At 44.2% G+C, this 13,587-nt stretch overlaps 1 protein-coding gene across 1 annotated transcript; it reads right to left on the bottom strand.

Annotated features, from left to right (window-relative positions):
* Positions 1-1,502: 1,502 nt before the first annotated feature.
* irx5a (iroquois homeobox 5a) lies at positions 1,503-5,647 on the bottom strand. The gene is made up of 3 exons (XM_061711179.1): positions 4,926-5,647; positions 3,571-3,979; positions 1,503-2,756 (listed from the first exon to the last, which is right to left on the bottom strand). The coding sequence occupies exons 1-3, from the start codon at positions 5,166-5,168 to the stop codon at positions 2,056-2,058; spliced, it is 1,353 nt and encodes a 450-aa protein (XP_061567163.1). The 5' UTR covers positions 5,169-5,647; the 3' UTR covers positions 1,503-2,055.
* Positions 5,648-13,587: the final 7,940 nt, after the last annotated feature.

The raw sequence follows: 13,587 nt of genomic DNA, 5'->3' as shown, positions 1-13,587 counted from the left end.
TAAATTTCACATCAAGAATACAAAATAAAAATCCAACGTTTCTGTAGCTCATTAATATCTCACACACTAACTTTTTTTCTTCTTTTTTGTGTTTTTTTTTGGGAGCCAGATAAGGCCACGTTGTCACCTGTCCTCCCTCACCTGGTTTGGTTTCTGCTGTGGAGGCTGCGTCCTCCCTGGGAAGCATTTTCCTTCGATCACGTCTGGGACTAACCACACCATTTCTAATAAAACTCCTAATACTCTCTGAGGAGACATTGCATCGAACAGTTCCGCCCCCTCGGGAATCGGCCAAAAAGAAAAAGAAAAAAAAACATAATTATGCTATTTAGCCAGCTGATGTGTCGCAATCACTGCTCCAGCACACTCTGTCAGATTAAAATAGAGGGCCCGAGCAGAGGACATTAAAGCTAAGGGAATTATAGAAACCTCAAGGGAGATTTCAAACTGGTGAAGGGGAAAGTAAACTATAGAGATTAATGGCAACCATAAACAAGAGCACGCTGTTCCACTGCAGTGGAGGTCAACAATAACGACATTAATAATAACAATTATACTGATTCAGCTCCTTTAAATTACAAAATAACTAACAAAATGAACGAATGAGGGGAAAAGCCAATAAAATAAACGTATAAAAGCATATTAAATTTATAGAGTAAATTAAAATAGGGGATAAAAACTCCACTAGGACCTTTTAAAGGCCCAACACTTTAAAAAAAATCTGACTTTTGTTTGTTTAAATCTTCAACTTAAGTAAAAAAAAATAAACAAACAAAAATAGGTGAAAAAAATCCTACTCTAATATGTCTTCAAAATGATATCTTGCCCCCTATTATTTGTTCTGGATGTCGGTCAGGTATGTGATTTTTTTTTTCTTTTATCCTCTTGTCAAAGTTGTTATAATCCTCATAATAACCGTGATCATTGTTGTTGCCCCAGTAGCTCCACTCCTCTTTTTTTCTTTTTTTTTTTTCACCAGGACATTTGATCGGGGATGGGTTTCCGTGACGGATTAACAGCCCCCACCCACCCCTAAAATTAGGAGCAAGTGTGACACCTACCTGCAGAAGTTGGAAGAGTTAGAGGGCTGCCTGGCTACCGTGTGCACACTGTTTCCATATCTCTGCACGGCAACACTCTCCCTCTGCTCCAAGCAGCAGTGTTTCATGTGACGCGCCATTGAAAAAAAGTCTTCATTAATGATATATAATAGGGCAGTATGTTTTAAATGCATGGTCGCGTTCCTTTTAACAGCTCTGCCACGCCTTGGAAAATAGTAATGAGGTCTAAATTTGGCATAAAATCGAGCTCATTACAGGGCTTCACCACCTGATTGCTCTGCATAAAACACGGAAGGTAATTGGGTTAAACGTCTGCGCATTACTGTTGTTATTATATCAATATCCACTTTTAGAAAGGTGCCCATGTAAGAGAGGGGAAAATAAGCTCTGGGTGGAATTTTAAAGAAAAGGGAATAAAAAAAAAACACGTCCTTATATTTGCACAAGCCAAACGAAACAGAAGCTTTTGGCCGTTTAAATATTGCAACATCCTTGAGTTGAATGCAGGCCTTTTCTTTCAAGTTTGTCAAAAAATTCTCCCTGCGTCGACATTTCGAAATAATTACCTTTGAACCATCTGTCATTGTGCAAAACGGAATTAAAATCTCGCATAGATTAACTGGCCTTAAAGCACTGTCGACACGTCAGGCAATGCCAGCTGTTCCCCAAAACAATCGCTGCACAAGTATGTTTTTTTTTCTCCATAATTTACTTCAAAGATAGTGTGTTGTCCATTTTAAATACAAAAATGCTACATTAAATATACATGTTAGTCTTTAATACAAATAGACTCAGGCGGCTGCAGCGATTAAGACCATTCTTGTTACATTTTAGGATTAACCATTCAGAAACTAAAAATTTGAGGATAAGCATTTACTCAGAAAATAACTGTTTTTTTCAGAATTTTGCTTCATCATTTTATTTTCTTTTTTGTTTTAATGCAACCACAAAAAAATAAATAAAAGTCCGCAGTGAGTGGAAAATATTCATTGTATTAAATATTTGACATACCTTTCTTTAGTTCATAAGGGGAGTCTTTACAAAGATCTACCTGCGTTTGGCCTCTCACTTTCTGGCTCTCCCTGACCAAAGCCTCTGCTCTATTTAACACAGTCTGGTTTAATCCATTGAAATGTGCCGTGGAGCCCGTGGTCACCGAGCCGTGGTTACTACTGTGAAGGTGTCCAAAAGCGCCGCCATAGTTCGTGTAGCCGGGGTAGAAAGGGGAGGTGTAGTACAGCGGCCTGGACAGCACCGTGCTGCTGGGGAGCGCGCACTGGTGCGGGGACGACCGTGGCGGGGACGCGCTGATGGAGCCCGTGACCGCGCTCTGCGCCTGCAGGCCGGGGCTGCTGCCGCCGCCGCCTTTACACCTGTCTGACGACGTGGCGATCTCCGCCAGGGACCACAGTTTGGGTTTGGGGGCCGAGGGCGGGGAGTGGATCACCGAGGTCACGTTGCTGGTCACCGTGCTGGCCGCGTGCTGGCTCAGGTCTGCCGGCTTGTCGTGGCTGCTGCTCCCCCGGGGGGGCGACGACGTGGTCGGCTTGGCGGAGTCCGGCCGCAGCAGCTCCGCAGTCCGCTCCTCCTGCTCCTTTAACTCCGAGTCGCTAAGGAGAGGATCCGAGTCCGACTTGCCGTGGGTCTCTTCCTTAAACCTGTCCATGTTGTCCCCTGGGTTCAGTAGTTTGTGATCTGAAACACACACAGGCAGACAAAAAGTGAATTCAATGCCAAATAAGCGCGGTATTAAGCCTGAATTATATGGTTCCGCGTTAAATCGACGCAGAGCTCACGCCGTAGGGTACGGCGAAGGGTACGCGTCGACGCGCACAGTATGTTGCGCGTTGACGCGCGCCGTACGGCGTAGGCTCTGCGTCGATGTAACGCGGAACCATAAACCAGCCTTTAAAAATGCTGATAAAACTGTAACATGTGTTTTAGGTGATCACATGGCGAGGGAAACACCAACGTACACTAAAAACTGGATGTATAAAAATAATTAGACTTCTTACACTGGTTTCCCTCACAAACAGTTGGTGTGTGCTATAAATCTCCCCATAAACATGTGTGCCAGATTAAAAAGGTGAATGAAGTCCTCTCCATTAAAAGTACATGAACAATGTTGCACGAATTTTAAAAGTGAGCTCACTCAGTTCATTATTTAGAATTATAAATATGCTTTATCTGACTTTATCTTTCAGCTGTAATGATCGTACAAGGACATTTACAGCATGCTCACTCCACCAGCTGCATCCTTATTGTGCACTTAATAAATTGACTGCTAAACACTCTGCGTCACCAGCAATTTCAGCCCCTCAGAAGTCAAACGAGGGGGACTTCAAGGTGATTATTATTTAAAGCAATTGTCTCATTATAAATTATATGTCACCATTAACCAGCAATCAATTTTGCACCCTGAGTAGAAACGACTCCGATGAAAAATTGATGATTTTTTTTTTTTTTTTTTTTTTTTTTTTTTTTTTTTTTTTTTTTTTTTAAGACCGACCTGCTTCTGTGTCTGTCGAGTCTCCCTTATCCAATAACGGCTTGCTGGGTTCGTCGTCGTCGTTCTTCTCCAGGTCGATGTTCTCGTCCTCCTCCTCGTCCTCGCTGCGGTTCCGAGGGGTCCAGGTCATCTTGTTCTCCTTCTTTAGCCGCCTCCTGGCGTTGGCGAACCAGGTGGACACCTGCGTGAGCGTCATCTTGGTGATGATGGCCAGCATGATCTTCTCGCCCTTGGTCGGGTACGGGTTCTTGCGGTGCTCGTTGAGCCAGGCCTTCAGGGTGGCGGTGGCGTCCCGGGTGGCGTTCTTGCGGTACGCGGGGTCCCCGTAGGGGTAGGAGCCCAGCGGGGCCGCGTACGGGTGGTACCCTATGGAGCCGGCCATGCCGCTCGTGTGGTCGTAGGGGGAGCCCTGCAAAAATAACAACAATAATAATCATTTTCTAAAAAATGCAAGTGAAAAAAGCGGAAAAGTCCTTGGGTAATGACACACAAACGTGAACGCACACACACGCACACGCATGAAATGCGTGTGTGTGTGTGTGCGTTCACGTTTGTGATGTCCCTCTTCATAAACATCCACAAACGCACTGGCTTTAATCCAGCAGCTCAAGTTTGGACCTTATGGAGTTGCTCTAAACTTTGATATATATTGTAAACTTAATTTCTATTTCTACGGATTTCTTATTTGATCAGTTTGATTGTGTTACCTGACGCAGGACTGCAGGGTCTCTCCTTCCCACCATTAAAATATCCTGTCCACATTATTCCGTTTTAATGGTACTGACATGATGCATATACTAGACCAAACCATTTATTTATTTATTTTATTATTTACGTCTTCCTTTTGCCAGTCCTTTTAGGCCTGTTTTTTCCTTTAAATCTGGGTTGGAGCACTCGTGTTTACGTTTTTTTTTTCTTAAAAAGCACAAGTAAAGATAAATGGAACAAAAATCCCACGAATCCCATTTTACATGTTTCTGCGTTAAAGTTTTACAACTGACATGATTAATGGGATTATAAGGAAGAAAGAGATTGACCTAAGCTGTCATCACACGGCGCTTTCCAGCCTGTCATATGCATAGGGACTTCGGAGAAGGCATTGCCCACTTGTCTTAAAAAAAAAGACAACAAAAACAACCATAATTTACTGAAGGCCACACTAATAGCAGAAGGTTTCTGTTAAACGGGCTGTGTTTGATTATCAACGCGTTTTTCTGCTTCTGCCATTCTCCCGGATCAATGCGCTCTCCAGTGGCGCCTGTCTCTTCCGCAGCTCGGCTCATATAACGAATTAATTTCCTCACTTTTTTTCCTCCCTTTCAAGCTTGAATAAACAGCTTTTTTATTTTACTCACCACGTATGAGGTGAATGTGGCAGCTGCCGCCGCGTCTGCACTGTAAGGTAAGTGGGAGTTGTAGCCCGGCGAGGCGCTGGTGAACGCGGTAGATCCGGCATAGGGCGCAAACGCCGATCCCGAGGAGGATCTCCCAAGTTCCTCGGTTCTGGGTCCCGATATAACGCTGGTGCTGTAGGCAGGGCAGGAGTACAGGGCCAGGGAAGCGGAGGGCTGGTACAAGTAGCCCTGAGGATACGCCATGCTGGAGCCCGGAGAGTGTCAGCCACTTAACTTGCGCACTTCGCCCCCTTTTTTTATTTTCTCATGCGCTGCTACCGGAGCGCATAGAGCTGTCTGTCTGCAGACCAGGCGTCTGTCCCCTCGTGTAAATGACAACTAAAAAAAGAAAAAGGGGGAAAAAAGTAGGGCTAAGTTGTTGAAATAACAAGAGTCTTGAGTGCGGGGTGAATTATTGTCGTTTGCCAGTCAGCCACTCTCCGTTGGAGGTTTTTGGGGGTAGTTTTGTCTTTCTGTCGCTCCCTTATCTGAGCTGCACCATCGCTCTCTCTCATGCCCGTGCAGAAGTTTTATTTTTTACCCGTCGGACGGGGGCTTTGCTTGGGAAAATGTCCTGCCAAGATGCTAAGTTGGAAATTGAGGATCCGGACGCCCACTACGCCGCGCAGCACGCTCCTCCTCTCGGGGTGTAGTCAGGGAAGGGAAAGGAAAGCTTATGCTGGGTAACCACAGCCCTGCCCAAAGCCATGCTCTCTCTTTCTTTCTCCCTCTCTCTCTCTCTCTCTCTCCGGCTCTCTCTCCCCTTCTCTCTCCTCTTCTCTCTCCCCTCCCTTCTCTCGCGTTAACTAACAAGCCTTCTCATTCTCTATTTCTCTATTTTTTCCCCTTTAACAAGGGTCGTCGCAGTAAGCCTCAACTGCGCCTGGCAGCCCCCCTTTTTTGGATGGCGACGTCATGCGAGTCTATCAACTCCCAACTTTGCTCCTTTTCTTCCAAACAGAAGTCCTCACTTTCACACTTGATCAATAACAAATCGGCTGTTGTATGTCAGGATATGGGCTTGCAAGATACCGGCAGGAATTAAACAGGCGCTCCGCGGCAGCGCGCTCTCTGTGCTTATTGCTTTGTGCGTGGAAAAAAGGGGGGTCAAAAGAAAGAAAGAAAGAAAGAGAAAACAAAACAGATTACTTTAAATATCCGCGTTAATAACACCGATCCTCTGCGATCTCTGCGCGCCTTCTGTTAAAATCCGCAGCCGGGCTTTCAAATGGATCTCTAAAATCGTCAATGTCGACTTTCTAACGCGAGCCGAATTGTACCATGGTAAGATGATTCATGCCGACTAAAAAGCCGAAGGACGGTCTCACTAAAAATCATTTAATATTTTAGCTAAAATAAAACTTTCTTATAAAAAAAATGTTAATGTTTTGTTAACAGTCGCGTAAATCTCTGTTTGCAGCCACTTGTGTTTGTCTGATTAACCGGCGGAGGCTAAAGAGTTTTTGCAATGGATCCGGGAATAAAGCAGTCACATACACGCTCTCAAAAAGTCATAAACCCCCAAGCCAGGGCAGATTAGTGCCAACTACACCAAATCCGCCTGGACTAGTGGGTGTAATCTCATTTGATCACAGCAGATATATTTCTATTCTATAGTAGCCCACTGTATAATATTTAATATAGCCTAACCTGTTCTGAAGTGAGAGCAGTTATTCACAGCTACTGTATCCGATTGAATAGATTTAATGCCTGTTAGTTATATATACATTTGTGGCGATTATTATTATTATCATAATTTTTTTTATTATTATTATTATTAAAATGCACTTTTTTGTAGTTGGCTTTGAGAAAACACTAGTGGATTTTATAAATATTAGGCGCGGTGTTCCCGAACATCTAAAAGCCGTCTTCATTGTAGGGACTGAGTGCAGTTCAAGTCTCAGATAAGCCGAAAGGGATCGCTGTGGGCGCTGCTAAAGAGTGTGTGCACAGACCGTCACGTGCTTCCTACGCTCAGAAAACCTCTAGAGAGCAGAGTGATGACGCCGGTGCACCGGGAGCACACTCACACGTTAAAAAGAGGGAGACAGAAGGGTGCAGGCGGTGGGTGGGGGGGTGTACACACAAAGCCGCCCCACATTATAGCCTAATCAGATGAAAGTGATGCCATGAGACCTGTTTCACAGCCACCATGTTTAGACTACCTACTAATTATTGGAACTTAGTCTTTCTCACGTGAAGGGTTACAGACGGACGCTGCAGCCTACATATCTGTTGCTATTATTATTATTTATTATCATTATTTATTATTATTTATTTTGACAATTTCAACCTCATTGTTTTACGCAGTGCCTATTTGTTATATTGAACCCACTCTCTGCTATTAGCAATTATTTAACAACAAAAACACTTTTTCTTTTGCAAAACTCTGCCCTTTTGCTTTAAGCGTCGTGCATTGTAAGACAGTTAATTTGAGATGGCCTATATGCCCCCCGTATGCGCCAAAGTTGATCATGCCCGTGGCTGAAGGCTCTGTGTCATGTGTCTCTGAAGTAGGAGGAGGACCCATAATTTGAGATCACGGAGCCTTTAATAGGAGCAGGCTGGATGGCAACTGCTACCGCCTCTCCGCACCGCGCTCATAAAGAAGGGAAGGTGAGTACACTTTTCGCTTATTTGCGCTCTTATGCCTCATCCGTGTGTTTTATTTGCGTAAACGCGCGCTGTAATCCCAATATACTGACCCGGTTCTAAGTCGAGATGTTTTTTCCTCCCTGTGTTTTCTCACCGTTTTCAACTTCGTCGCCTCCTACTCGCTATCGCCATCACGTCCTCTCTCTCTCCCTCTTTTTTTTTCTTTCCTTGAAAGAACGTCTTCGGTTTTGACGCATGAAAACGGCTTTACTTGGCTAAGAAGAAGTGAATGAAAGATGATGCACGCCACTTAAAATGCCTGAGGGAGCAAGTGTAATCTAAATTGGATATAGAGGCTATTATTACACAACATTATGCGTTGTGGCGGACTAATTGCGCGGCTGGATGAGTTTAAACAGTCAGTTAATGTCGAGTGGCGGACAGGTTTCTGGAGCGCGCAAGGTCAGCCGCAGTGCTCCCGAGCCTTTAGTACACAGAAAAATGCTTGAAGTATTCATGGGATTTTTAACCATTCTAAATCTGTGTCCTAAACCGATTAGTTGACACCAATTTTTCTTTGATGTATTAGCTGAGGGCTTTTGCCACTTGGAAACCAATTGAAATTCAAAACAGTTTTCGCTCCAAATGCTTTGGGGAGATCTGCTGCAAATAATGGATGTAATTTATTTTTGACCTTGCATTTTTTTCTTCCAACGGGAGGCCTATTAAATGATTAAACATATGTGCACTATGCTCCTTGACTTCACAACTGGCACACAGCAAAGGTTAGCTTTTATTTATTTCAGTGTTTTTTTTTAATGCTTTATTTTAAGACGGGGGTGACATCAACTTGTATTTTCTTTTGTGTCTACATATGGCGCCGTTCCAAAGTTGCTCATGCCTTTATTGTCCCCACATGCATGTCTGATATCCATTGACTGACTGTCTTTGTTTTGAACCCATTTAGATCCGTGTTGTGGAAGTCTTCCCCGTCAGCGTGAGCAGTAATCCTTCAGTGGTGCCACAAACACACGCACACCTGGAGAAACAGTTTGACTACATTCACTTTGGGAAGCAATAATTAATGATATGCTCTAACAGAGTTTCCATCACCATAAATTCAGGTCTTTTTTTCACTTGTTCTTCTGAAGAAAACTCTACTTTGACCATGAACATAAAGTTAAATTGAAAGCTCTTTAGTTAATTATGACTTTTCTGATGAACATCAATGTGCTGTACCATTTTGATAGCTTTATTACTACCGATAATTTTTTTTTTAAGTCACACAAATAGCGACAACTGCAATAAGCTAAAGGGGCTTTCAGGGGAGTGAATCTATTTCCTGATCTCTTCGTGTCATCTCTTTTTCTTTCATTGACCTGAATGAAGATGTATGGAGAGCGAGTGTGTGTGTGTGTGTGTGTGTGTGTGCGTGCGTGTGTGTGTGTGTGTGTGTGTGCTTCCTCCTGATGGGGTTTGTCTTCCCATACCCCCACCCCCACCCCACCTACCCACACTCCCCATGATCCCCGCAAGGCTGAACGGCAGGCCTCTGGATTGGCTAAGTGATGAAATGATGACCCTATTATGAGAAGCGATTCCAAAATGAGAGGTATCAGACAAAGATTGCGCCCCTCTCTCGCTGCCACGCCGTCCTGCAGCAACACACTGCCAGCTGCGCAGATGATGATTGATTTGCTGAAGAGATGGATCACAGGAAGCGCCCATTGATTTTTCTGTGTCTTATCAAAAATATTTATTTACGGTTGCATCCATAGGGCGCATCCAGACTCACTTCTTGCCTTGTCTTTCATATGGGGGGAAGGTATAAATGAGATAATTCTCCCCTTTTTCCATGACAAGACTGATGACCTGAAGTATTATTTCAGCAATGAGTCAATAGGCTCAGTGAGTAAATTAATATTGATTGAATATAATGAAGCCTGAGTGTGAATATGAGCTCTTTTAGTGGCTCTTTTGCAGACTCCACTGTCAGCATCTAACCAGGGATGCCAGACCTCTCTAATAGAGTATTTTACAGGCCTTCAAGTACAGCCGGCGCAAAATACAGCTCTTATTAGCAAATTGGAGATTGTTAATTCCCTTGCTCAACATTTACAGACTCCTCTCGTTAGTGTGTACCTTTTATATTCCGATTCGTGGTCTGAAAGCTGCTATTATTCACTCCCAGGTGTTTATTTCCACGGTGCTATAAGTGCTATAGTGTAACAAACCCTCACTTAAAAGCTCTCGAGGTATGTAGGAGGTATATGCCTTCGCAAAGGTAAAGTGATACAATGTACAAATCAAATGACTGCCAGAATGCTAAAACCACAGTGTGGGAGCTGCGCCCCAGATATTCGCACCGACTTAATCCAATTGAAATAGTATGAGTGAGTTGCAGGGGCTCCCAGGTCGGTTACTTGCTTATGTATGTGATGCATAATAGAAGTTGACGAGGTTGGTGATAGATCACAGCCCAGGTAATGTAAACACATTAATCCCTCAGGGTTCATGTGCATGTTCTTTCCCTTTTTCTCCTCTATCAGTTTCTCCTCTATTTGAGACCCCCCCCCAACCCCTGTGTTCATCATCTTCCCTAAATGCGTTTGTGGGGCAGAGACCAGAAGCAGCCTTAATCTGTCAACATGCCCTTTAATTGGAAAGGAGAAAACAACACGTGCTTCTGGTTGTGCCATTCCTAAGTGCACATGCCAAAGAAATGCAGAGTTCACGGAAGAAGTGATCCCGGGAGAGCAGGGCATAATTAAAAGTATCTTTTAATAGGCTTGTAATGCTGAGCCTGACTCTTGTTGCCTTAAGTAGAGTGCAAACTCTGCGGCTGGAGACGGACGTGCGAGGGGCTTCTGCTGAGGGAGCCTGTAAATGATACAGTGCCTTGGCGTCATCAGACATGCAGTCTCTGCCTCGGTCACCGCACACAGGACAACAAGCACTTTCCACCCCTGCTGCGGACGCCTCAGCTCACCAGCTCCCGTGTTCTTTTGTTCTCCCAATGAGAGCTTTTCCTCCACAACATCGGCTCTCCAACTCTGCTTCCCCAGCCACTTTGGCGGGTTATGTTCTACCTCCAGCTCACAAAACCGGCGAGCAGTGAGAACTGGGATTAAGGGGTTGATTTTGGGCCTGCTGCACTGTAATCAAATGAGACTGCTTAGGGGAGAGGAGACGGAGGAGGTGGAGTATTATGTTCTGTTGTGCATTCCACTGCAGCATTGTTGCTTTTTTGTTTTTGTCAGGGCCGGCTTTGATGCTGTATCCCCTTACCTTTGTAGTCCCATCAGCCATGTTTCATAAACACAGAATGAGAAACATCCTCAGCATTAGAAATGTAGATTGCTGCTTCCCTCCTGCCCCTCTGCATTCTGCACTCTGCCCGGTCACATTCTCCAGTGCCACTGCTCAGGTATTAAGTTTCCTCTCTCATGCCTCTCATACATTCAAGCATCTCGCAGTCAGCTCCTGCTGCTCCGTCTGTCACGTATAATCTACGGTAACAATAATGCCAACATGACTCAGTGTCCCCTTCCTCTACCAGGTACTGTGGCGTGCTGCTGCTGACTCTGTTTTATTTCAGCTGCACTTGCAAAATGCCGACTTCCTTGAATCAGAGAGGAAGTTGGCCGAAGTTCAATTTAAAGTTTGTCTCCGTGATTGAGGGGGGTAGTATTAATACGGAGCTTCATGTTCTGTAGAGCATACTTTGCTTTTTATTACCACACAGGGAATTGTCAGTCCTCAGTTGTCTTTGTAGTTGGCTGAAAATCTCAATGGGATTCACTGTAATGTATTTCTAAATCTATCCGAACTCATTAAAACCAAAAGTGTTCAGCTCTATTTCCGTTATTTTTTGTCTCACTGCAGTTTTTGCGATACATAGTATTCTCACGAGGCTACTTTCACATGTGATTTAATATTTAAATGTCAAACACTAATGTAAATCATTGCTAAATAATTAAATTACCCTCCTTTTATAAGGGTGTTTTTTTTTTTATCAGACAAGGTGGAGATTGTTCCTTTGCCATCAGAGAAGTCTTCTCTGCTCTGAGCCTCGGGTCTTTTCCCTGCTCCTCTTCTTCTTCTTCGAGAGAGTATCCATTTTGTCCAACATCTGACACACTGCCCTGGGTGATTGAGCCAGACGTGGAAATCCAAAGCGGAGATGCTCCCCTTAATGCCTGACACCTGGTGTAGATTTGGAAGGGATTGCACTACAGGTACTGCTTTACCTCTTTGGCAATCCCAGAAAGTCCCCGAGGTATTTCCTCTGCTGTCCACGACTGTGTTTGTTTCTGCTCTGCTCTGCCACCCAGTCATCCAGCCTCTCTCACCCGACCCCGGTGTCGGGATTAGGCCGACACGGCGCTGAAAGATGATACAAACTAATAACCCTTTGACACATGCAGTTTTGGTTTATTCAGATGGGGTCTGAGTGGGATTTAAACCTGTTACAGGTGTGTAACAGGTTTCCAGTGGGATCAAACTTGAGAGGAAAGTTCTGTCGATGACCAGAACCTTTTCTTTAAATGATAATATTAAAAATAATAATAATGAAAATGATAGTAATCATTTATTCACAGTTAATGTCTCCTTTGAATGGTGGATTAGAAAAGTTGAATCTGTCACATAATTAACTGAGTTTAGGTTCAACCAAGCAAGAAATTAACTTTGTCAGAATGATTGCTGATATTTAAAAAAAAACTCCAATGCGAACATCATTATTTACCTAATCCCACATGTCCTCCACCTTGTACCCATCTGTTCCTGTTGTTTAAACTCCCCCCAGCGCCCCCCCCGTCAGGTGGACAACAACTGGACATGTTACTCAGGATTGCTGCTGCTCACCTTCCAGCCCACGGGCACATCCACGGGCCGGACCGGACGAGACCAGACCAGACCAGACCGGATCAGACCAGACCGGACCAGACTGGACCGGACCGGACCAGACTGGACCGGACCGGACCTGACCAGCCGGAGGGCACGAACACAGCAAGGGCATCAAAGCCCGGCAGCACCTGAGCATGCTGCTTTCACTGCACCGCAGCATCCTCCGTCCTGGGAACGGGGAGGGACACGTCGTACCAAGTGGAGGCATTTTATTTGTTCAAAGTATTTTTATTAGTTTTTTTTTTTTTAATCGTACAAGATACAATTTGACATGCATTTCAATACATTTCAACACAATCCCACCCCACAGACAACCCCACCCCGTTGCACCACCACATGTCCACATTACATCACATGTTCAGAGGTAAATGTGATATTTGGTTCTTGTTTTGTTTTTTTAACAAACAAACAAACAAAACAAATGAATTTAACAAAACCTACACAAATAAGTAGAAAAAAAAGGGAAAGGAAAAAGAGGGAGAGGTTATATCTATACATTGGAAATGTCTGAGGTATCTATCTTTTCAGCCTGATCTAGAACTGGTTGCCATATAGAATAGAAGTTAAGGGCACAGCCTTTTGTAACATATCAGATCTTTTCTAAAGTCAGATGGTGCAGAAGATCTCTGATCCATTGACTGAAAGTTGGAGATCTGTCTTTCCATTTAAACAATATGAGCCTTCTAGCCAGTAACATGGCAAAGGCTGTCATGTTTTTGCCATGATGTGTGGGGCAGAAGTCCTGTGGTACTACACCAAATACCGCTATTATGGCAAGAGGTTCTATAGGTGTTCCTAGCAGGTCAGAAAAGGATTTGAATATAGGTTAATTTTGGGCAGAGCCAGAACATGTGATAAAGTGGCTGTTGCTGTTCCACAGCACCACAGTACGCATTATATTTGAGGGGTGGCGGAGAGTACCGCTCCAGAAGTGTCGTAAACTGTCGGGCTTGTCTCAAAGCTCGGGGTTCTGGAGAAAGTAGAAGCTGAAAACTTTGCTGCTGTTAATAGAGCGTTACAGTTTATGCTCCGTATTGACTACATCAACGGGGATGAGCTAACAAAGACGCCCTGCGATAAATTTCCCTCGATAATAACGTGATATATTCTGCATCCGTGC

This window comes from Cololabis saira, chromosome 2 (assembly GCF_033807715.1).
Source record: "Cololabis saira isolate AMF1-May2022 chromosome 2, fColSai1.1, whole genome shotgun sequence".
Classification (NCBI taxonomy): Eukaryota; Metazoa; Chordata; class Actinopteri; order Beloniformes; family Belonidae; genus Cololabis; species Cololabis saira.
This window is presented reverse-complemented; position numbering and strand designations above follow the sequence as displayed.